The sequence below is a fragment of the Mytilus californianus genome, unplaced genomic scaffold, assembly GCF_021869535.1.
Source record: "Mytilus californianus isolate M0D057914Y unplaced genomic scaffold, xbMytCali1.0.p SCAF_3, whole genome shotgun sequence".
Taxonomy (NCBI): Eukaryota; Metazoa; Mollusca; class Bivalvia; order Mytilida; family Mytilidae; genus Mytilus; species Mytilus californianus.
In genome coordinates this window covers 27,828,457-27,855,378 of record NW_026262679.1, presented here as the reverse complement: position 1 = coordinate 27,855,378, position 26,922 = coordinate 27,828,457, and the positions used below count along the sequence as shown (strand labels likewise).

At 35.2% G+C, this 26,922-nt stretch overlaps 1 protein-coding gene across 35 annotated transcripts in view; it reads right to left on the bottom strand.

Moving 5' to 3' along the window:
* The window catches only part of LOC127734280 (sacsin-like), a 41,668-nt gene that overhangs the window by 8,733 nt on the left and 6,013 nt on the right, over window positions 1-26,922 (bottom strand). For all 35 annotated transcript variants that reach the window (XM_052244070.1, XM_052244072.1, XM_052244081.1 and 32 more), the window contains exons 2-7: window positions 24,124-24,255; window positions 23,095-23,211; window positions 19,920-20,067; window positions 18,269-19,417; window positions 17,258-17,671; window positions 1,200-12,343 (exon numbers count right to left, since the gene is read on the bottom strand). In XM_052244070.1, the coding sequence (XP_052100030.1) occupies window positions 1,200-12,343; window positions 17,258-17,671; window positions 18,269-19,417; window positions 19,920-20,067; window positions 23,095-23,211; window positions 24,124-24,255 (13,104 nt within the window). The remainder of the gene's footprint in view (window positions 1-1,199; window positions 12,344-17,257; window positions 17,672-18,268; window positions 19,418-19,919; window positions 20,068-23,094; window positions 23,212-24,123; window positions 24,256-26,922) is intronic.

The following is a 26,922-nucleotide window of genomic DNA, read 5'->3' as shown; positions in this document are numbered from 1 at the left end:
GTTTTACCTTTGTAAACTTACGCATTTTTTGCTGTACTGATTTTTTATTGTATGTTCTCCTATGTATTTTTATCAGTACAACAAGTGAGATTAACGAATCGTATAAAGGGTATCGCGGAACTTTGTGTTTTGTCTCGCCTGCGAATTCTGCTATGAGTTTAAACAAATATCTTAAGATGCTGTTTCTTGATCTGTCCAAGTTTCATATCATTCGAAGAAGGTTTAACAAAGTTATTAACGTCTAAAAGATTTAATCACAGATTGTATGTTATAGTTAACTCCCCAAAAAACGTATGTTTATCCATCAGTAAAATACTGAAAAATGAGTATAAATTTCAAAATCTTTCTTTAAATATTATCTCTTTATCATTAAGAAATGCTTCTTTTAAATTTCATAAAATTCCATGAAGGTCTGACAAAGTAACTGATGTCTGACAAAACTTTATCCGCAGACTGAATGAACTTAAATGCTGACGCCGCCGACGAAATTTAGGTTCGCTAATGTTGAATACTGTATTTTATATGTCTCTAAAGTCAGAAACGTGTCGGGGTCACATGCTTTTGGTGGGAAACATGGACTATTCTTATGTTCGTCTTTTTTGTCCATTGCTTTGTACGTGTTTATTTTACTGACGGTTTTCTTTTGCCCTCTTAATATCTTCCGTCTTTTTTTGCATATAGATGCACCATTTCACCAAGTTTTATCGATACATGTCAGTTTCGAAATATTGATTTTGACCTTAACTTTAAATCAGGTGAATCGTTAACTATAGCTCAAGTGAACGCAAGTTTATGTACATGGTGAGTTTGTCTGGTCTAAAATGGACTGTGAAGATCATTCATCCGAATGTATTTCTGATTGGTCTGTAACTACTCTTACCGCTAATAAAATACCAACTTATTTCTAAAAGAAAATTACAGTCCTTACCATTATAACATTTTTAAGTTTCATCACGCTTTGTTGGTTGAAAAGTGCCAAGTGATGTCAGAATGATTTCTATGGGAATTTTTCTCTAATATTCTATCTAGTAAACTGCTTTATATTGACATTTTGACACACAATAAATTAATGAGAATAACAGTAGCTTTGTCTTAAAGATTCTTGTCGAGTTTGTTAATTAGTTTAGAGGTACCGACTGAGAGACAATATTTTCATTTTTTATAAGACGGAACATCTCTAGAAAACTTATTATAAATACCTGATAGCACATAATGCAAATCCAATTAAAATGTTGTCCAGATACTGCGTGTGGGAAAAATTGGTCAGCAGCTGTGAAATCCATTTTTGCTTGTCGCATCCACTGTCTAGCTTCAGCTACCGATGGCACCTTTTCATCTCTTGTTTGCTGTCTTGTTCCTCTTGACCTATACCCTTGACTGTTTCTGTAATAACTATCTTCCCATGTATCATATTCCCATCGTTTAAAATCTGACCAAAACGTGGAGTGACTTCCTGCATACCGACCGGAGTCATCTGAATAATGTCTAAAATTCGAATAGAAATTTGATCTGCTTCTGTCGTTTGAATAATAACTCCTGAAATTTTCGTAAAAGTTAGATCTGGAGCTTGACGAATCTGAACGTTTGTCACTGTCAATATCTTCTCCCCTTTCCAGTTGCAGAACAATCTTCCGTAAATATTTGAATACTTCTGTTGCTATTTTTTCTTTACCATGGTTTTTATCAGGATGCCATTTTTTATACAATCTTTTGATCACCTTTCGTCTTTCATCTTCAGGTAGTGTCCAAGCTGCCTTGACTTGCTCTTTAATTTCTTTTAAAATATCGTCAAGAGATCGCTCATCATTTTGTGTACCTGAAATCTCTACAAATTCTACAAGTTCTTTTGACTCACTAGGTTCTTGTCCGTTTAATTGGTTAACATCTGCATTTTTGCGATTAAACTTGAATAAGTCATAAGCTTTCCTTTTCTCTATATTTCCATTTCCGACATCAACCTCGTACATGCAAAGTGTGTTTCCTAGAATAGTATTTGACGTATCACTTTCTAACTTTTTTACAATTATGGCGTAAATGTAAACTGCAGGAACAAATTTTCGGTTCGTTACAGTTTCTTCGCTTATTAAGAGAGCTACATATTCTCCGATGGAAAAATCGGTAAAGCTACTGTCAAGAAAACTATGTCGATTTTGATTGACCACGGTACCAGCTGGAGGAAACAAATGTTCATGTGTATTACAAGCAAATCTGTATTCTAGTACACCAGCTTCGTCCAATGCTTTTGATATGCTACTTGGTTTGTCAATCCGTGTTAAGATCTTCATTAAAAGACCACTGGTGTCCTCAAAGCAATTGTCAGTGCATTTTTTTAAAGCTAGCCCTACTGAATCATAATTGTCGACCAACCATTGTTGTAGACTCTTTTCTTTGAAAGCACAATATAGAACATGCTCATTATTCGTTTCATCACTCTTCATCTTGAAAAAACATGATTTTTCGCTTTGTCCAACTGCTTTACCATTAAACACTAATCTGAGTATAATGGATTCTACCTGTACTATTCTTAAACATCTAATACCCTTCACTAGCTGTTCGACGGTTTCCTGAGTAATATTTATCTGGTTTGCTTGAGGATGCTGCTTGCAGTAATGAACGTATATTCTAACAACACCTTCTGTAAATTGATGTGACGTAAAGAAATCTTTTAACCCATTTCCTCGCCCATCTTGTACTCTAACCAGATTGTCGGCGGTAAGTTCTTTAGATATCGTATCAGATAAAATGTTAGGCTGCATCTTTTTTGGCAATTTTTTAAGTCTTTCTGATATACTTCCTTGGATAAAAATGTCAAGTTGACTGAAGTCCATAACATATGGCATTCCGATTTCTGATCCAATCTTTTCTTCGAAGTCCTTGTTGTCAGAAAGAACAAGAGTTTTTGCATTTTGCAGTGTTTCTTGGCGAGTTAACAAGAACAGAGCATCCATCTTCTTCAAAGTTTCTGTATCAGCACTGCTGACATCCAAAAGATGTTTAAGTAGTTGCTGAGAAGCCATTCGTACAACTTTCAGCTCGTTAACGTGTAGAGGTGCGTCCCCAACTTCCGACTGTAGATATTCGAGTACTCTTACGTAGTTACAGACGGACGTACTAGCTGTCATACCAAGTAACTGAAATAATTTGAAAAATTCTCCATATTCATCTGGAACTCGCATAAGATATGGTCTGATTTCAGTTTCATTTTTTTGATCGAAAGATTTTACAGTCCTATCACATGTGACAAACATCTTTGAATCTGGTATAAAAACAACTGGTGTTTTGCTGAGATTTTTCAGGCAACCAGAATGTTCTTTCATTTTACTTTTGAGCCATTCGTAAATTTTCTTCATCATTTCTTGGATGCAACCTACATGAGAATCCTCAATAAGATTTAAATCTGCCATTGCATATAATGCATTACATATGTTTTGTACATGTTCCATTACACTATCAATTGGTGGCTCATTGTGAATACCTAGCTGACTCTGTATTTCTTTTTGTTTTTTGTCTAGGTTTTGTCTGTCTCGACATGGGTCAGCTTCTTGAGGAAGAATGGAACATGTAGTCCATGCCAAATAAGCTGCAGACTGAGGTACAGAATCACGGTAGCATATTAGCTTCATATCTTTCTGTTTGTATATTTTGTTTTGCCAATCGTCAGCTTTATATGGGAGTAAAAATCTTATTGTGCTTATATCCCGTAAAACACATTCAGTTGCTACGTTTTTACGAGACATGATATGACCAACGACCGTCTTCGACTTATTCCTAACCTCTTCAGTGATTCCATTTTCTGCTAAACGTTCAACTATGTGTGCAAAGTCTACAATCATTTTAGGGGTAACTTCGAATTGAATATCAGCAATTTTCAGGAATTCATTCCATTGTATGTTTGAGAACGGTGCACCTGGAAACTGATCAGGGCTACACATTAGTTTCATTACAGCATTAAAGGAGCTCATAAAATGTGATGCTTTGAATATCTTCCCGTCTGTAGCTGGAACAAATGCCGTTTCTTTCAAAATTGAGATCAGTTTGACTTGTTTTGTGCTGAAGGTCTGTCCAGCAGATACAGACAAAAGTTTGTCTCGTATAAATAGAAGATGACTTAAATGGTATTTTTGTGGCAAACAGTCAAACTTTGGTAATAAAAAGTTGGTATACACATCTATAGCGTCGTATTTCTCTGTTGTGAATCCTAGCCTTATATAAAGACTTTTCAAATTTTGTGTTGACTTCAGCAATATTGTTCCAGTTTTTGATGCCCAATCCTTCACTCCATCAGTAACAATGGTTTTAGATACATATTGATCTAGTATAAGCACTTTGGAAGTTGTATTCAAGCTAACTTTCTGACCACTAACTGTGACATGAAGCGGCACTTCTTTTATTTTACTCAGCAAATCGTCTTCATTTGCGTTTTTTAGTATCTCGTCTAAGTTTTGAGAAATAAATTCCAGTATCACCAAACTATCCTTAGACCTAACGGTTCTATTTTTAATGTCATTTCTGTATTCATAAAGGTAGCACAATAGACTGTGTGCATTTCCAGTCGATACCACTAGTTTGGAGAGTATGCTATCCTGTTTATAGATAAAATGTTCATCAAGGCATGGTAATGCAAGACGTTCCAAAGCAGTTTCCATTGGTCCTTTGTAAGATTGTAAATCTAAAACATATCTAGCTCTGCAAATTGGAAATAGAACATCATTTTTGTTACCTTCATTTGAAGAACAATCTGACTGTCTACAGGGAACTAAACACCAGGACAGAAGTGGATTAAATAATTTTGCATATTCGTCTGGATTCGGCGGACCAATGATGTACGATTGAGCAGTTACAGAATCAATATAAGTCCAAACATTTTCCAGCCAGTTCTTATTTGGAGCATTATCATTTTCAGGGTTCCAGGAAACTGCAAGGTTACGTGTTTTGTATTTTCTCGCTGATATAGTATTTGGTAAAACTGAAGCAAATGCAAGTAAATCAAATTTTGCCAGACCATGCAAAGGTAGTGTAAAAAGATCATGAAGATCAACGTGGAGGAATCGGTGGTTTGATTCCGGAACAATACTGCTATAACGCGACCAAAATATAGGTCTTTCACGCTTGAACGTTCTAATAAATCCATCATCAGTCACACAGAGCGGTAAGTTCTCCATTTCATCGTTGAATGTATCACTGCCTTGACAATATTTGATGCAGTGTTCCACATTTACTATGTTCTGGAAAACAGTTTCATTAACCATTTTGTCTACTGCCTTCAGCTGACAAGAACCATTCTCTGTTGAGTTGTATGACTTCAGGAAGGAAATAACGAAGGTAGGTGATATTACTTGAATTTCGATTTCGGCCTCTCTTAAACCACGTAATACGTGTTTCGGAAAACTGAGTAGTTTGATTCCCAACCTTTTAAATATCTGTACTAAATCAAATTGATTATTTGATGGTTTTTTCTGAGATTTAAAGTTTTTTATCCGATCTGATATTCCGGTGCTTATATTGCCAGCTGTTTTGAATGATTCCTGGTCTTCAAAAATATTATACACACAGGGGAATGCGGCTTTGCGACATGACAGCGGAACAAATTGCACTAAGGCACCATCTTTGCCATCCGATGTCATAAAGGGAAAAAGAGGAATTTCATGCATATAAATCCATCGGTAAAAACTGCAAACAAGCAAACGGAAATAATCATTCTTTGCTTCTTCGTAATTTGGCAGATAGCTATGAAATAAAGTAAGCTTCGTGTTTAACGAACTTTTTCTATACGATCTTTCTGTGTGGATATCCAAAATATCTCTCATTTTCAGCAAAGCTAATGCGTAAGATGGAGCTATTATGTCATTTATCAAATGATTATTCCATGCTGAACGGTACCCATCTTCTTCATCTGTCCACAAATTTCGTCTAGCCTCGTGTTCTAATGCAAAATGCCCGTTCACGTGAATTGGAAGACCTGTTTCAAGTGGGAGTGGCAAAAAGCAGAATATTCGTCCACAAGTCATACTATTCTTCTTGTAATGTTCTTGTATTGGCACAGCTACGCCCCCTCGTGGAAGTAAACCAAGATTTCCGTTTTGGTACGCATTCTGTATACTCTGTGGACAAGGTGTGTTCAGTGAAAACCCCAATCGTCTAACTATCAGCCATTTACTCTTCACCCCGGAACTATCATTTATGTCAGCAATGTAATTTATTTCGTCTGGAATAAGGCAATCAAGAGTACGGCTCTTACGAAGTAAGCTTGAATTTTGTTCAATCTTTTCATAAAATTGCAGGCGATCGTCTTCATCCAACTTAGATAGATTCATCTTGACTGAATACATTTCTACTAACTCGCCGTCAGATATTTCCGAAAATTTTATTGTCTTAACGTTATTGACAAATAGGAGCATGGTCGACATTTCATGCTTAAAATTCTGTAATATTTCATATGCAAACTCTCTGGTAATTTCACGCTTTGATATTTGAGAACTTTCAGTGAATTTCGATGATCTAAGTGGTAATCTAAAAATAGTACCCTGAGCTTTCCTTTTTCCTTTCTTTTTCTGTGTCATGAGTAAAGTATCATGATAACAATTAAAGACATTCGGGTGGTCTTCTCTCAAAGTTGTTGTGTTGATATATTTTCTTCCAGGATTTCTGCTTGTAGCTTTAGAAATATACTGACAATGTGGATCAAGCACACAAAGTATTTCTCCTGTTTCAACTTCTTTTCCGCGTGTAAGGAAAGACGGTACATCAGTTAGATGGTAAACTGCATTGAATCCAACCCCATACTGTCCAGTCTTTGTTGGGTCTTCTACTTTACTTCCTATTCCAAGTTTTTGAATCCCCTTTAGATCCGCCTCTGAGAAATAACTATCGTTGTAAACAAGTATGGCTGGTCCTTGTAAGGGTTTCCATTTCTCATCAAACAAATCGTCAGTAGGATAACTATTAAAATCAAGTACAATGTGAACTTCAGATGCTTTAGCATCGTCTGCATTCTGAAGTAATTCTTTCAGCACTCCGGCATCGCATGGATATCCTGTCAAAATTCGCTTTATTCTGGTTATTAATTCCTCATGCTGACCAAAGTCTTGTGAAAAAAGGTCCTTCGAACATTCTTCTAATTTGAATTGACGCTTTGTACTGATTCCTAGGGCTAACGATATTTCATGTGATATACTGTCATGTGTAAAGTTCATATTTGCAGTTGAACGGACATTATCATCAATACAAACCCTATGTATGGGATACAGAACTCCTGTTGTATCAGGAATGTAAAGATCTTTTACTTCACTTGCTTCCAAATTTTCTATCTTTATTGCCTCAACTAGTACCTTCAGTAGCCGTACATACAATTGTACATTAGCGTCAGTCATTTCTGTCTCACCAAAACGACTCTTGTAGGACTTAAGTTCTGACAACACTCGTTCAGAGGAGCATATTTCCTCTATTTGCAGAATATCAATTAGTCCTCTCATTGACTTCAGTTTGTTTGAATTCAATCTGTAGAAATGAGGACTACAATCTTCTGGACTATGAACTACTACTTGGCTTGGTTTAACAAACATATCATTCAAAAGTAATATACGTTCCTCTTTATAACGTTCAGCAATTTCTGGTAAAAGTTTGCTTTTGTCATTCTGGTGTTTTAAGGACTGCTCATTAATGAACTTGTAAATTGCATACACTGTACTGTTTAAGAATTCCAAACTACCAGACATATTCTCATCACAAGAACCACTCTGACTTATCGCTAACAAATTTTCCATTGCAAGAATTGGTGATACTTGTCGTCGGACACCTAACTTGATAAAACTTTGGCGATCAATATCAATAGAAAAATAATTCTCATCTAAAACTGGTTGAATTGAACACACAAGTTCCCTAATCGTGTGCATATACAGTAATTGTGGTTTTTCAAATCGAAGTTCAAAATTGACGTAGTGATTTTCAGTGTTACATATGTATTTCACTCCTTTCAAATCTTGTTCCCTTGAAACTTTGTCACCTCCCCATGACCAAAGCCAGTCATTTGATTTGATCTTAATTGGTAGGAACTGTATCGACTGAAGCTTTCTAAATAAGTCTGCATTCTTTTCGATTGAAGAGAGTTCTCTATTTAAATATTGAACAAATTGTATGCATCGATCTAATCCACAATGTGAACAGATGCCAGCAAGTGACTGTATTGAAACTGCTCTGTCAATGAGAAGCTCGTCAGAAAGTGTTGCGGCTGCCATTCCCAACTTATTCAACGTCTTTAGTCGGCTATCCTTGCAGAACATATTCTCGTCATCAATAACAAATCTCTCATCTTCGTCTTTGAAAAGCCCTTTAAGCTCTCCTTTTCGGTCTATAAGTTCTGACGGACGTCTTAACAATCTGTTGGGGGCTGTAGGAATACATCTGTGTTCTTTTAACATATCACTCATTTTCCCAGAGGCATTGTCTAAGCCATACAACATAAGCATATCCTTTGTTCTTTCATTCCAAACATTATCTTTCAAATGTGGGAATACTAGCTTTGAAAAAAAATCTATTCTATTCATGACTCTTTTCGCCACCACCTGTGCACATCCTGCAGCTATAAAACATTCCTGAATCTCCTTTGGCAATTTCATCATTTTTGTGTTGTCATCTTCTAGTAGCTTTACACAGACACTAAAAGCTTCTTCTCCAAACTCAGTTTTCATAATTGCATGATCGAGAAATTGACACGGGCCAATGTGAGTAATGGTGCTAGATCTTCGAAATACTTTTGTAGGTTTTCTTATATCTGCAACTCTCCGATAAAATGACGTCTGCAGCTCTCCAATGCTGGTATCTTGTCCACACTGCAAGGGCCATTGTTTGTAATATGGTTCATTTTGATCGATGTTATAGTGAGGCAGGTTTTCCAGAAGTAAAATGTACGCATTACATACAGCATCGTTCATTAAAGCCTCATTCCAATCGTTATCAAAAGAATCTTTGTCATCAACAGCTTTATACACAATATTCCTACGATCTGAAGTAACGGCAAAAGATCCATTTATATGAACTGGGTAGTTTGTTTCAACTGGAAGAGGAAGGAAACAAAAAATATGACTTTTTCTGTAAAACCCATCTGGCAGGTATTTTAGATTCAACGTCTTAAAGGTCCCATTGTCCATTTTTTGCAGCGGGCAAGCTATACATGCCAATGGTATGGCGCCTTTTTTAGATGATTCCAATGCCATATCTTTACTTCTTTCAGTGCCAGTAGCCCATGTTGCAAACCACGGTGTCGTGGACGAACTCGCCTGTATTTCGAAATCAGTTAATTTGACATTTGTTTTTATTGATATTTGAAATAATATACTCATTTGGACTACTGGTATTTCTGTTGCATTTTTTTTCTTCTTATTTTCAAGACATTCTGCCAAAGATTTTAGTACTGAAAATGTACTTTCTGATGACACTCTGCTGATTGGTCTTTCAATTGAGCGTACTGGATGCCTATGTACAGTGTACAAAAGGGTAGCATTTTTTGGATCTTTTTCGGTCCTTGGTAAATGATAGAAGTCAACTTGGGAAACATTTTGTGTAAACAACAAAAGGTTTCCTCCTGATTCCATCAATATTTTCATCAAACTGATCATTTGCCTATGATCGTATGGTACGTTACTTATTTCACTGACACCTGACTGTTTTCTTGTTCTTAGAGGCAAGCGAAATAGAGTTCCATCAAATGAAATATCATCTTGCTCAACATTTAAATTACAACCGAATACTCCATTGTATGGCTCAAACTGAGAGTATTTTCTTTCTAATATCTTTTTGTTCCGTCTGAAGTCAATTTTCAAACCCGGCTGCCTTTTGCGCCTCAATGCTTCTCCGAGATACTCATAGTGAGGATCAAATATTACCATTTGATCTCCTGTTACAAAACTTGGAACATCTGTTAAGTTGTAGACAGAGCAAAATCCGAGTCCAAATTTCCCGATCTTTGTTGTATCTGCTTCTTTTGTTGCACCATTAAGTTTTGTTATATTTTTCAAATCGTCAGTGGAAAATCTAGCATTATTATATGCCCAAAACGATGGTCCCTGGCATTCAAACATATTTTTGTCCAGTAATTTTCGACCATATTTTTCTCCATCACGTTCATCATACAAGAAACACACCTTTGTTGCCCCAGCATCATCAGCGTTTTGGATTATTTCTTTTGGAACTGACAGACCATCTCTATAAGCATCAAGTAGAGTTTTAATTCTCCGAGTCAGAGGTTCACTTTGTCCCCACTCTTCCAATAGTTCTGCATCTTCAAGCAATGTGTCGCCTACAGACGGAACACCGAATTTTTCAATAGCTTCACGAGGTACCATATGGTGCACAAAATCTCTTTCATCTCCAAATATTTCATCATCATCCTCACAATAACTACATTCTTTTACTGGTTTCAATATAACTTTGCATTCATCTCGTTGTTGAATTGGAAGCAAAACAGATTCAATATCAGTTTCATCTGCATCCTTCAAGATATTTAAAATGCTAACAACAAGTTGAAGATCTGTCTTTGCCCTCCCTACGGTTTCTCTACCTCCTTTATATTTCTCTCGGATCATTGTTTGTACTCTTATCAATAATCTTGTATTTTGATCTTCTATACAATTCATTGTTCTAAAGAACTGTAATAAAACTGGATCGTGGAACTCAGCAGGCAATGGGTACATATACGGGAGCAGGTAAATATCGTTCGGATAAGTCTGCAAATAAACTTTATCTGATGATTCAAATCCATTTCCAGTCCAAATCCATTTCTGAGAAGTTAAATGTTGAAAAGCATTGTTTGGCTCAGACCGAGTAGACAAAAACTTGTAGATGTCGTTTATAACGGGGAGAAGTTCTGGTTTATTCCTATCTTCGTACCTTTTTGTAATAACAAGTAACTGATTGATCACATCAGTGCAATTCGGTTCTTTGTTCCAACACAAGCTGTCTACCAAATCGTCAGTTATACTGGTGTTCAAAATGGGTTTAACACTTCCTACCAATCTAGTATATTTACTATTAATCAGATCGCAAGGTCGATAAAACAAAGTGGTTGACGTCTCAGTTAACCAAGGCAGTGATACTGGAAAATCATCTTTTCGTGGACTTGGTGCAATAAATTCAATGTTTAAAAGTTGTTGAGACAGTTGTATGCCATCCACACTGCTCTTCAGTAGCCCACTTGCTTTATGTAAAAGTTGTAACAATTTTTCCGAACGTTGTTTCTCGTTTGAACATTTTGAATTTTCCTGTATGTGCTTAGCACAAGAAAGGATGTCCTCCTGTGTAATACAACGCCATGATTTTAAACCAAGTTTTCGAAGTAGTTGTAGACTTATAGGTAAGTTCAGAGTATCTGGTAATCTGTTTTCGTCTAGTATAACCAGGCTAGTAATGTCATCCTCGGGATCAAACAATTCTGATGCTTTTTTCATCTGACTAATTTTGTTGCATACAAACTCTACGTTTTTGGCTATTTCCAGCATTTCTTCCTTTTTATGAAAGAATGACATATTGTTTAGTACATATTCCAACACTGTGTTCCTGTCGTTGGGATCATATTTGTTTTCCAGATTCTGAAGAATTTCAACTATAACATCTTCTTTGCCAATGATTTCAGCTTTCAGTAGCTTTGCAAGATTTCTATATAAAGGGTCAGAACACTCTAGTGTTTCCTTAAAGTACCGTACTGGTAGATCATCGGATTCGGCAATCGTCTTGACTTTATTTATCGACACAAATTGACGAGAATTCTTCTCTTTAAACAGATTCAGGTCAGACAGAAGGCTGATTAAACTACTACTCATCTTTGAATAGTCCGAAATATATGCTACAAATTGCGATCTTTCAGTTTCTGTAACTGAGGAATTAAATTTGCTAACAAACTGACCGATATTTCCCCATGTCTGGACATTGGTTAACGTATTGAATACATTTTCAACGGTTGGTAGATATACAAAGCTACGAATGTTCTTATGATCCTCAATTTCAGCGGGAATTTCATCAAGGATTACAATATCAAAATACCTCAAACAATTACACACATCAGACGGGATATCACATGATCCATTTGACTTCAAAAGAAAGCCGGTGGATATTTTGTATAACTCCTGTGTTCTAGAATCAGGTATCAAATGCATATGACTAAAATGATTCAAATCATATTGCTGGATGTAAGACCAAACTTTCTTCAGCCAGACAATTCCAACTGGATCTGACTGACGCCACTGATAAGATCTGTTAGATGTCGCTCCTATGTACTTTTCTATGGATTCCTGAAGTAAGCTGGCGATATCCCTTGCAGACTGATCTTGGAGACTAACTAGTTGGTAAAGTCCTGTAAAAATTACATGTGAATCAGTATTACATTCTCAAGACAACCTTAAGCTAGATTGGGTGGGGTCGAAATTAAAATCGATAGAATGTTTCCATACGTTTCCTAAATGTAGTTTACTAGTATATCATGTTTTTTTCTTAAATATTATAAAAAGTACGCGTCACCTTGATTTTTTCAAGCTACAAGTTATGCAAGATAGTCAAATTTGTCAGAATTATACATGAAAAAAAAAGTTTGTGGAAATATAAAGAAAACTAAATGATAGAATCTTAAAAGATAATCCTTTATAATGTATTTACATAAAATTAAAGAACAAGTAGGGGATCCCCTTCTCGTTTTCTTGCTTTATATTTAAACAAAAGAGGTTCATTTACTGTTCATTCTTATAAAAAAAATTAAAGTTCTGAGTAATCTCCCCTGATATGATAAAGTTTTTACTTGAAGTTTTTTTTTTAATCTGTCGAAAAGTTTACTGCAATAATAATTTAGTCGAAATAGTTAATAAACATTCATGCATGTTTAACATTATTAGAATTTGATTAATTCATGACTGCTAAAATTGAGATTTTTCGGGTTAAGATAATGACTGGTTAAAATCTTTAAGTATATGAACTAGAAGCTCCAATGTGCTAGTATCGCTCACCTTGTATTTTTGCATAAAACTAAGGTAACTATACACAGTTTGAAGCGTGGTTTCGCATTTGGCAATTTTTGGTCGCGATGAAACTTTCACATATGAAAATTATTTTGCAATAAAATTTTCTTTAGATGGTTGAAGAATAATATAACCTTCAAAGTTGGTTTAAATGAATATCATGGTTGTTTTTTGTATGTTTGACGGGCTATTTTCAGTTGATCGTTCGTATTTTCATATCCATACCGGACAAAAGTCCAGAAAAGTATTGTTATGTTTACAAACACATTATGTCATGCAAAAGTTTTGATGCAGATTACAACAATAGTAGGCGAAAGGCATATGAATGTTATTGATCTCTTGATCAATACATGTAAACTCATATGATGTGTCAACTGATGATTTCAGTCATGTAGAATTTAGTGCAGTTCTTGTCCTGCTGATCGTTTATGCTTCATATATATTAAACAACAGAAGAAACGCATCACAAAAATAAAAATCTTTCTTTCTATAGTTTCCGCAAAACACATAAAAAATTGGTTAAAAATTGTCACCCAAGAGGACTCTGTGTAAGGCCACACTTAGAAATATTTTAGTTTGCCAAACCGTACAAAATGATAGAGACAGTGGGTAGGTAGGTAGGCTTTTTCTTTTTTTTTTTTCGTCAAAGAGAAATTGAAGTGTCAGATGTTTTTTTTAGTCTTCATGCCTATCTGATTAAGAAAAAAAATTTCACACCAGGACAATAAAATATTTTGAGTAGGCTGCTATTTTCTGGGTAGGTAGGGTTAGGGCAAACAACCATATTCTTTTTATGGCCTAATCAGGACAAGTTCTGCTTTTACAGTTTATCTCTGTGTTTTCACATAAAAACTAAACAATATGGATACAAATCGTCATTCAAAGCTCTCTTATGTAGAATGGTCTGACAGTTTTAGTCATATTTAACAGTAGGGTTATAGTGACATTTTGAACATATTGGACCCGTCAGATTTTCTCTATATATAACGGTTAATAATATAATAGACAATACTTGTATTTTACCGCTCAGTTCTTATCTGAACCTTGTCAGACATTTTGGTTGTAATGCGGGATTACCGAACACATTTTTTAAAACAAGATACCACAATGATGAGTGTGGCAAACTTTGGTTCTAATTGACCAAATAGTGTCAGAGCAGCAGATCTTAGTAAAAGTTAACGGACGACGTACACCAAGTGATTACAAAAGCTCATACTGGCCATTTAGTCATAAGACAAGAAAATGTAAGTTAATTAGACAACAGCCACATGACAAAACTAACCAAAAGACATTTATATGGAAACGTACAGTCTCGAAAAAAAGACATTTAGATGGAAACGTACAGTCTCTAACAAAAGACATTTATATGGAAACGTACAGTCTCGAACAAAAGACATTTAGATGGAAACGTACAGTCTCTAACAAAAGACATTTATATGGAAACGTACAGTCTCGAACAAAAGACATTTAGATGGAAACGTACAGTCTCGAGCAAAAGACATTTAGATGGAAACGTACAGTCTCGAACAAAAGATATTAAGATGGAAACGTACAGTCTCTAACAAAAGACATTTAGATGGAAACGTACAGTCTCGAACAAAAAACATTTAGATGGAAACGTAGTCTCTAACAAAAGACATTTACTAGATGGAAACGTACAGTCTCTAACAAAAGACATTTAGATAGAAACGTACAGTCTCGAACAAAATACATTTAGATGGAAACGAACAGTCTCTAACAAAAGACATTTAGATGGAAACGTACAGTCTCGAACAAAAGACATTTAGACGGAAACGTACAGTCTCTAACAAAAGACATTTACTAGATGGAAACGTACAGTCTCGAAAAAAAGACATTTAGATGGAAACGTACAGTCTCTAACAAAAGACATTTATATGGAAACGTACAGTCTCGAACAAAAGACATTTAGATGGAAACGTACAGTCTCTAACAAAAGACATTTATATGGAAACGTACAGTCTCGAACAAAAGACATTTAGATGGAAACGTACAGTCTCGAGCAAAAGACATTTAGATGGAAACGTACAGTCTCGAACAAAAGATATTTAGATGGAAACGTACAGTCTCTAACAAAAGACATTTAGATGGAAACGTACCGTCTCGATCAAAAGACATTTAGATGGAAACGTAGTCTCTAACAAAAGACATTTACTAGATGGAAACGTACAGTCTCTAACAAAAGACATTTAGATAGAAACGTACAGTCTCGAACAAAATACATTTAGATGGAAACGAACAGTCTCTAACAAAAGACATTTAGATGGAAACGTACAGTCTCGAACAAAAGACATTTAGACGGAAACGTACAGTCTCTAACAAAAGACATTTACTAGATGGAAACGTACAGTCTCTAACAAAAGACATTTAGATGGAAACGTACAGTCTCTAACAAAAGACATTTAGATGGAAACGTACAGTCTCTAACAAAAGACATTTATATGGAAACGTACAGTCTCGAACAAAAGACATTTAGATGGAAACGTACAGTCTCTAACAAAAATCATTTAGATGGAAACGTACAGTCTCGAACAAAAGACATTTATATGGAAACGTACAGTCTCGAACAAAAGATATTTAGATGGAAACGTAGTCTCGAACAAAAGACATTTATATGGAAACGTACAGTCTCTAACAAAAGACATTTAGATGGAAACGTGGAAACGTACAATCTCGAACAAAAGACATTTAGATGGAAACGTACAGTCTCGAACAAAAGACATTTAGATGGAAACGTACAGTCTCTAACAAAAGTCATTTAGATGGAAACGTAGAGTCTCGAACAAAAGACATTTAGATGGAAACGTACAGTCTCGAACAAAAGTCATTTAGATGGAAACGTACAGTCTCGAACAAAGACATTTAGATGGAAACGTACAGTCTCGAACAAAAGACATTTAGATGGAAACGTGGAAACGTACAATCTCGAACAAAAGACATTTAGATGGAAACGTACAGTCTCTAACAAAAGACATTTAGATGGAAACGTACAGTCTCTAACAAAAGACATTTAGATCGAAACGTACAGTCTCGAACTAAAGACATTTAGATCGAAACGTAGTCTCGAACAAAAGACATTTATATGGAAACGTACAGTCTCTAACAAAAGACATTTAGATGGACCGTACAGTCTCTAACAAAAGACATTTAGATGGAAACGTAGTCTCTAACAAAAGACATCTAAATGGAAACGTACAGTCTCTAACAAAAGACATTTAGATGGATACGTAGTATGTAACAAAAGACATCTGTCTATACAACAAGTCAAGCACGTCCAGGTAGTAATAAAGTTTCCAATAAATTCAACACCTCTCAAAAACAAAAGGTTAATCCAGAAAAGCGCTTCGGACGCATGCAATTATTTAACGTGTTGTTTTCAATTTTTTACAGCACTCGGTCGATAACTTTGCTGGTGGACTATCAGTCCCCGAGGGTATCATCAGCTCAGTAGTCAGTACTTCGGTAGTGACATGATTTATATCAAACCTTTCTAAATTGTCCGTTTATAAATTTTGAAATTATAAAGAAACTAAAGTTTCAACTACCTCAGGCAAAGTTGACCTTAGATGGATTTGGCTATATTTTAGGTATTTTTTGTCATATAGCTCTTCAACTGTTTCGGTTCTTATACATCCTCGGCTTTTAAGTATTCGGCTTTGAGCGTTCCTGGTGAAAGTGAATCGTGAAAAGCGCTTCGGACGCATGAAATAATTTAACGTGTTTTTTTCATTTTTAACCCGTCACATGTTCATGTGCATATCTACAGCAAAGAATGGTTGTAATTTGTCATATCTTAATGTTTCCAGAAGTTTCGGGACTATAGAGGTAATGGCAGACCTCTTAAAGCCTGTTGAATTCCGTACGGTGACCTATAGTTGTTAATTTCTGTGTCACTTGGGTCTATTGTGGAGAGTTGTCTCATTTGCAATAATACCACATCTTCTTATTTTTATATTGGTAAAATGTATTCACAATAGTTTTAGACTGGGTGTAATATATATAGCTTGACAAATTATATAGACAACTGTTTTTGTTTACATGCTGACTTCTACATGTTTTTGGTTTAATGTGTAAAATATTGGCTTGATCAAGCATAAAATATTAATCATCGGTTGTTAAATTTGAAAATCTCCTTATCTTGAAAGATGAACTGATATCATTTTTACGACTGCAAAAGTAAGTGCTATTCAGTATAAAATACTAAAAAGTAGAATACAATAGAATTAGAAAAAACCTCTTACCTCTCTTAGCCATTGTTAGGAATTTGTTGTAAATTTCTTCATTCAGTCCAACTTTTACAAACTTCTCTTCTTGACCAGGAAACAAAAATACCTCTTCTTTACATACAAATACATTACTATTTTTATTCTCGTTGTTGAAGGCACAGAAGGTGTCGTTGTTCAAAGGTAACAGGTTTAGTCCTATTAATCTTGAATAATCGCCATCAGAAATTAAATAGTCTAAAATGTTAATTTTGTCCTGTTTTGAAAGGCTTTCGTAAGAGGGATCTGACTCCATGCAGCAGCTAATAAATTGTCTTGACAATGTTTGTACTTTGTGATTTCTCTCTGTCAGAACACCGACAATATGATCAGGAGCATCAACTAGAGCTATACTGTTCTTCTGCATTATTTTGTATATTGTCTGTTTAACTTCTGAAAGGTAAGATATAAACTTGGTCAGTTGGAGTTTCTTTGATATTTTTATATATCTAACTTTAACATACTACATTCTCATTATTTTTTCTTTCTTAATGGTCAGGGTATAAACATGATCGACTCTGATGCAGGAGTTCGTGGGTTCAATCACCTACCCGATTAAATCATTAGATTTATACACTGTTACGACTATACAAGCGACATTTGGAAGTATTGGAATAGAACAAACACTAGTACTGGTAGACTCAAAGACCATCTGTGTCCCGGATAAGTGGCATATTTTTCTGAGAGTGTTACCTTATTGGTTGACACATTCAAAAGAATAGAATTTAAAGCCCCTTGTTCCCCTTATGTAAAAACAAATGTTGTTACGGGAAGGACAGAATAATGCATAGACCATAAAACAAATGCCCTCCACTATCCTTGGCGATGCACACCAAAAAAAAAAATTATCCATCCCCCTTTTCCAAAATGCTTGACACGCCCCTGGAGAGATATATTTTAACTGACCATTACTAATATAAAAGAAAATGTTGCAAAATTAAAAATACGAACATATTATAGACAATATGGGATATCATTATAATGACTTACCATCAGAAACCTCGCCCTCAAAAATTTGAAATACAGCTTCATCTGGGCATATCCATTTCCCTCCACAGCTATCAGAGTATAAAAACGGTGTCTCCAGAAGTTCATCGAAGAAAGGGTCAATAATAAGATCCCAGTGACTATTTATTTTTCTGTGATCGGGGACAGATTTGTACATGAGTTGCAGTTGATCCACGTTATTACCATTTTTCTTGCAAGTTTGGATCAGACCTTGAATGACTGCATTATAAACATCTGCTAAGACTTCTACAACCAGACGTTTGTTCCATCTGATTGATTTATCTATGTGAGCTTTATTACGTGTCTGGTCAGCAGTAGGCCATTTTACGTGTCGTCTATTTTGACTCAAAGCAAAATATCCATTTACGTGAACAGGATATCCAGTCAAACTTTCATCTTCCAGTGGCAATGGCATTAAACAGAAAACATGGCCTTTAAAATCCTGATCTTTATCCATCAGTACAGCTATGCTGACATATGGACTGTATGACAATGATTCGTCTTTTGATAGGTCAGCTAATTCTTTCGATACATTCCCTCCTTTCAAGCAATGTAGGACAAACCAGTTCTGTTCTGTCATGTCGTCTAATTCGGCTTTAGTTCCAATCGTCACATTAAAAGTCGTCATCAATGTCTCATCCGCAATATTTAGACCTACCGACTTCATATGACTGTGAAATTCTGATCTTCTTTCCCGTACTTGATTGAGACAGTTTTCTGTAATTCCAACAGTAAAAAAGGGTTCATCAGATGTATAAAACCCATCTGTATCTTTGAAGCATAGTTCTATCTTCTCAAGACATTTCAGGAATAACAGCTCTACGGATGCCTCTGCTTGAAAAGCATTGAAGAGATCTAATATCTTCTCTTTGTTATACACATTATCTGACAAATTTGTTTTCTGTTCCCTAAGAGGAAAACGGAATAGTGTGCCATCAAAATCACCACAATCTAGTGTTCCTTGAGAGAATCCGAACAACCCATCTAAGGCATTTAAACAGTAAGAAACATCCAGGTGCTTTATGTATTTATGTAGTTTGTTCAATCTCATATTGATGCAGACTCGGTTAGCATTTTTCTGATGAGGGTCAAGAACTAGCAATCTGTTTCCACTTATTATCATGGGATAATCTATAAAACATAAATTAACACTGGTAAATACAGGTCAAACTCTACAGGTGACCTTCGTATATCTGTCAGATATGTCGGAATATACCGAAAGTGGTTTAAGATTATTCAAAATGTTTTTAAAGGAACAGTATCGATAATGTGGTCAGTAGCTGCATGATCAATAACGTGATAAAGAAGACATGTAACTTAAAGACACAAAAATATATTATGAAACAAAACCAAGATTAATATTACACATCTGAATCTATTAGAAACCAAGCTATAAAATGTATGCAGTCATGAATTTTCTACAAATACAATTATGAATTTAATTTAAATAAACTGAATGGTCTCATCGTAGTGTTATTGCCTCTAGTGCGGGAGGTCATGGGCTCCGGGTCATCAGAGTGCAGCATTTATGATTAAGAATAAAAACACGGTCGGCTCGGAGTCAGAATAATGAGTCTCGTCCTTTAGCCAAACTCAATGGAGAACAAATTAACAGGAATTATTCTATTCTTACCTGTTATATGGAACACTGACTTGAATCCAAGTCCAAAGCGTCCAATCTTTACAGGATCGAATTCTTTAACACTGCTGTTTATCATCTGTATTCCCTCCCAGTCCTCTTTTGTAAAATTGGCATTGTTATATACACACAACGCTGGCCCCTGTAAAATTGGCAAATTATTATTTATACACACAACGCTGGAACCTGTAAAATTTGGCAAATTGTTATTTATTCACACAACGCTGGACCCTGTTAAATTGGCAAATTATTATACATAAACACAACGGTGGACCCTGTAAAATTGCATTGTTATATACACACAACGCTAGACCTTGTAAAACTGGCATTGTTATATACATACAATGCTGGACCCTGTAAAATTGGCAAATTATTATATATACACATTTGTTACTTTTCTAGAGAAGAAAAAAAGAAGGTGAATGAAGAGAAAAAGGAGAAAAGGAAATTTTAGAGAATCAGAAATTTTCGCATATATATTATATATAAGTATTTTTCTATTGGGTACTATGTATTCTTGGGTATATATGTCATTTAGCATTGTCCCTTGGTGCCTCCTGCAGTCGGATCACCTGGCAATATGTATCAACCCCTCTGCATCAGGCACGAGGATGACATGTCAGGTTTGTGCATCTGCTAATAATGTTCGAACCAAATTGTTTATCTACATACATGTATAAAATGTGCGTTTAACTCCAACCTTGTCATGCAGCTCCGTCTCTTGGTGGCTTTTGCAGTTTAGTTAAATATCCACTAAATTGCCAATTTATTAAAAGCACTTTTTCATGTTGGGGTGAGTCTGAGAAGGAGTTATTACACTTGCAAACGTATATATATATATATTTATAAATATCAGCACAACAAAGTTAAATCTGCAAATTTGCAGAAGCAATTTTTTGTTCTTCCCTCGCCGGGATTCGAACTCATTCTATTGGGATATCGAGACAACACCGCCTGCACTGTGTCCAGCGCTCTAGACCACTCAGCCACCTAGACTGAACTGAACTGAACTGGCCGAGTGGTCTAAAGCGCTGGACACAGTGCAGGCGGATTTGTCTCGTTATCCCAATAGCATGAGTTCGAATCCCGGCGAGGGAAGAACAAAAATTTGCTTCCGCAAATTTGCAGATTTAACATTGTTGTGATGATATTAAGAGTAATTATGAATATAATATGTGTTTTCAGCCGTGTATCACCTTCACTGGTGATCCAATGGATGGATCTGTCGTAGAGTTGTCACTTGTTTAGACGTACTTTTATATATTTATAGATTATCGTTGATCATCTCAACGAGATTGATTTTCTCGCTTGAGCCGGTACGGCGAAAGTGAGAAAAGCAATCGAGTTGAGATGATCAATGATAATCTGTTTATCGCTATTTTACATATGACGACGTTGTCAATTTCATGTCAATTTCATTAGCAACGCCACGTGCCCCCTTAGTTTCTAGCAATAATTTTTCATATCACTCGACTCCGCTGAGAAAGGAAATTATCAGTCAGCGAGATCAAAGGAAAATTTCGTAAAATAGCGATAAATATATATATATTTATATGTGTGTGTAGTTCATACATGTACATGCTCAAACTGCTTTTTCTTTTCTTTGTATGTATACTTGATTACTGTTTTTTGTAGTTGTTTAAATAATGACTTATATTGTAATATGCTCTTTGTGAGCCCATTTAATTGGAAATAAAACATATTCTTCTTCAACTATACACAACGCTGGACCCTGTAAAATTAGCATTGTTATAAACACACAACGGTTGACCATGTAATATTGGCATTGTTATATACATACAACGCTGGACACTGTAAAATTGGCATTATTATATACACACAACAATGCACCCTGAAAATAGTCACTAACATTTGACCCGCTTTTTTCTACTAGAGAAATCCCGGGGTGATTTGGGAATGAAAATATGGATACTCTTGGTCTTCTTCCGACTGGCGGTAAAACCCTTGCCAAAAGTGGGCGTCCGTTTGGTTGTGCGAGATGTATAAATTCGCAACCACGTCCGCGGGTCAGAATGGGGACGTTAAATTCGATGTCTCGTGTTGAGAGAGTGCCACGCTTTTACAAGTTAAGAAACTTGCAAGAAATTTTTGAGGGGTCCGTAGGTGACCTGTTGCAAGGCTAAATGCCGTCCCTGTCCAATTTACCCTTATTTTCCAGTGGTTGCCCAAATTTCTCGTCCTTCATCCCAGTCAACCCTTATAACAGGATCTAACGATTGTATATATTTGGTTAATTTGCTTTTTTTTCTTTTTTGACATATTTGTTTGTTTTTATAGTGATTAAGATTATAACACAATGTTGACTGCTGTACCCCTATTTTTGACATTTTTACCTATTATATCTGTTTATTTTGTTCACACATTGTTGTCAATATAATGGAATTTTATGCGACTGTCATACAAGTGAGAGGTTTAGCTAGCTATAAAACAAGTTTTAGTCCACCATTTTCTACATAAGAAAATGCCTGTACCAAGTCAAGAATATGACAGTTGTTTTCCTTTCGTTTGATGTCTTTGAGTTTTTGATTTTGTCTTCTGATAAGGGACTTTCTGTTTTGAATTTTCCTTGGATTTCGGTATTTTTGTTATTTTACTTTTTGCCCTCGTCCTGAACATGCATGAAATATTTGCCACTGGATGTTAAGAAAGCAAACAATCAATCTATTAAAGAAATCTTGATATCTCACGTTGGTAATTTAATACATTATTTATACATATTAAAGAAGTTTGAATAAAATGTTTTACCCGATCAACTGTAGGAAGAGAGACAACTTTCATTCCCTTACAAGTATACTTCAGTATAACGTAAATTATTTATTACGTATGTTTTTTTCTTGGCTATGTAGGTCACTAGTTTGTGTAACTTCGTATTTTTATATAAAATATATTCATCGCAGAATTAATAACTTTCCGTAGTCGACTTCTGTCCATACAAACATTAAGTCAAACCAAACATACCGAATTTGCTGTATTAGACATCCTTTTCCATATAAACACTAGGGACCCAAAGTTTGTAAAACCAAATATGTTTAATACTGTATTTAAAGAGAGAGTCATAAAGTATGATCAACCAATGTGTCATTCAGACATTTTTGTATCAGGCTAAAAGAATGTTATCCACAATCATTGTCGATGCTCTATTACAAACCTTGAAGTATTTCTTGAACCTTTTCCCCTTTGTTCCATCATCAGTGTTTACAATTCTCTCATCAAACAATATTTTCATCTGAGATGCTTCAGCATCCTCTGCATTCTGTATGATCTCCTAAAACAAAAGGTTTAATAAACTGTCAACTGTCAACATTATTTTAAACCAGCTCGGATACTCCTCCATTTGGTGAATGCATGCTAACAATTATAATCTTTCTCTGCTCTATATTTTACCGTTGTATTTTTTCCAGAGTTGTGTTATTACATTTACTTGGTCGCAGTGGATCATAATAAGAATTAAGTAAAGGTCATTTCATTCATTGGACTTGATAAATTGAACCAAATACGAGTAAAAGTAGAATACTACATACACACAGACTAATTCGGTACTGCAACAGATTCAAAACCTTTACATACACGTATTCATCTTTTTTTTTATCGTTCTGTTCCAATATAATGTGTGTGATATTCTCTTACGTATTTATCCCCATGTGCAAATCTCAAAATCCCGCGTTATGCTATGGGAAATACACAAAAATCAATCTGAAACAACATCCAACAAAATACTGATACTTAAAACTGAAGTCATCAAACTTAAAGGCAAACTGTACTTATAACTTGACCATTTGTATACAATAAAGGATATAACTTGACCATTTGTATACAATAAAGGATATAACTTGACCATTTGTATACAATGAAGGATATAACTTGACCATTTGTATACAATAAAGGATATAACTTGACCATTTGTATACAATAAAGGATATAACTTGACCATTTGTATACAATAAAGGATATAACTTAACCATTTGTATACAATTAAGGATATAACTTGAGCATTTGTATACAATAAAGGATAACCCTTGACCATTTGTATACAATAAAGGAGATTTTGAGTTGTCAGTTGTGATAGACGGACATAATTATTGTCAAAAAAATGACTTCATCCTAATTTAGAGTCGAAGACAAACTAAGCAGATCTAACATAAAAAGAAACATTTAATTTATCTATAGTTTAACATACCTTAAGGATCTGGCCATCATCCGGATACTCATCTAGTATTTTCTTTAGTTGATTGATCAGCGGTGGTTGTTTTATAGAATTGTACTGGGGACCTTCTTCGGAAGAGTCTTCACTCTCATCACTAGACGCCATCTGAAAATAAGACGTGTCAGATAACAACCATGACAATGTAAAGTACTAGGTTAATGCATCTGCAAAAAGAGTAATTCCTTCAAAGTCGAAAGTGGAATAAATGCATGTGTCTCTCAAATCTTCTTGTGATAACCTTCATACACTTGTATTGTGTAGTTGAAAAATAATTACAAAAGAGTGAAAATGGACAATGCTTTTCTTTGATAAATTAACAACACTTTCAATAACATATCATGATATAATTATGAGTAAAAGTTTTGCATAGCTCGTGGATGCTTGACTTATCCCGAACAAGGCCCAATAAAAATGTAGCCCAAAAAATTAACTGTTCAAAATGAAAGTTTTTCGTGTTACATCTCGGATTAACAATATGGTTGGCCTGAACCCAATTTAAGGATGCTGCTGTCCCTTGAAATCAGGCCTCAATTAACTAAAACAAAACATTTAAACTGAATTATGTAAAAGGCCGATGGCTTCATCACATTTAAACACCAATCGTAACTACTCGGGCATTCTCGCTACATTGTACGCGTACAATATTTTTGTTCGGCGGTAGCAAGAATGGCCGAATAGTTACGATTGTTTAAAACACACATTGTAAATATCTGGTACAAACCAGAAAAAGTATTGAGAGCAAGTAAAAAAAAACCTGTCGGCGATACCTGCGTAGTAAATCTGTTTAAATATTAAATAACTTTTTTTTAATTGCACATTTATACGCAAATAAACACCACCTAAAAAAGTTTCCTCACAGAGAATTGTATATGAGCTTTTCTTCTGACTTACTGACAAAAATTATTTATTTTATCATAATTCAACATGAACAAAAAGTTGATAAATATATTAAAGGTCACTCTCATTCATTATTTGTGACTGTCACATATTCATGTGATAACTATTTGGTATAAACAACTTTTGAAATTTATGCCGGAGTATAACGTGAGGGTACCCAAATTTCACCTATTTTGACAGTTTTTTCACCTACGTTTATTTATGATCCAGAAAAAAGTTTCCATTCTGTAATTAAATTGTAGATGTATCCTTATCTACTATATAGTTCCACCAATTTAATTTTGAATAGAACTAGAGGCTCTCAAGAGCCTGTGTCGCTCACCTGACTCTACTTTGGTTTTAGAAATCATGTAAAGATAGATAAAAATCATAACAGATACCCAAATAATGATTGAGGCCAAATTTGGTTTAATATTGGTCCTGTTATTTAATAAAATACCCTGGTGGCCATCTTAACAGTAAATCGGCAACAAAGTAGCAAAACTTGGTCAGCACCTCATAAGGAACATTCATGCCAATTTTGGTTTCATTCCATTCAGTGGTACTCTAAAAGAAGACATTTGTATGTATTTCCCATAGGGTCCTTTGTTAAACTAAGTCCCCCGCTGGCGGCCATCTTGGATGATGGACCGACTGCAAAGTAACAACACTTGGTCAGCACCTCATAAGGAACATTCATGCTATGTTTGGTTTCATTCCATTCAGTGGTTCTCTAAAAGAAGACATTTGTATGTATTTCCCATAGGGTCCTATGTTAAACTAAGTCCCCCGCTAGCGGCCATCTTGGATGATGGACCGACTGCAAAGTAACAACACTTGGTCAGCACCTCATAAGGAACATTCATGCCATGTTTGGCTTTGTTCCATTCACTGGTTCTCTAAAAGAAGACATTTGTATGTATTTCCCATAGGGTCCTATGTTATACTAAGTCCCCCGCTGGCGGCCATCTTGGATGATGGATCGGCTACAAAGTAACAACACTTGGTCAACACTTCATAAGGAACATTCATGCCATGTTTGGTTTCGTTCCATTCAGTGGTTCTCTAGAAGAAGTTCAAAATGTAAAAAGTTAACGACGACGACGGACGACGACGGACGCCAAGTGATGAGAAAAGCTCACTTGGCCCTTTGGGCCGGGTGAGCTAAAAACGGGTTTGCACCGACCTCCAAACGATCCATGATTCTGTAATGAGGAGTACCCAAATTGCATCTATGCCTCAAATTCATATCAGTAAAAATCGAATATTTTTGTTTTATTTCTCCAAATATTTAGAACAATTTGACAATAGTCCATACTTACTATTCATTTTTTAAGAAATGGTGCCTGTTACATAGTTTAATTGCTCATTTTTAAAAGTTGACTTTATGTGGACGTCGCATGGCGATGTTTCTGTAGATTTTACTTTTTTCAGTGAATACTTCTTCTGTTGATTTAATATACTGTGAATGTTTTGTGTATATCTAAATATATTTAGCTATGTTGAAGGACGTGCATAATGACAAATCATAAAAATACAAATTGTTTAGTCTCTAAGAAAACTCTGCTATTTTTGCTTAATAGGTGTAATTTGGGTACTCGGTGCAATTTGGGTACTGTGACGTTACATCACTACCGATTACTTTTAATTAAATACTTGTACAGTTAGTTATATTACGTAATCTGATAATAAAATTTAAATACACAATTACGTGATAATCCATTCATGGATGTGATTTCTTGCACTGAATAACATTTAATGTATTTGTAACTTAATAACGCGTTAAAAGACTTTTTATTTAAATCACATGATTTAGTATTTTTCTGCATAGAGGTCATTTAATTGAGACAAAATATGTATTCGTCTCTTTGTGAATCAAAAATTAAAAGATATGGA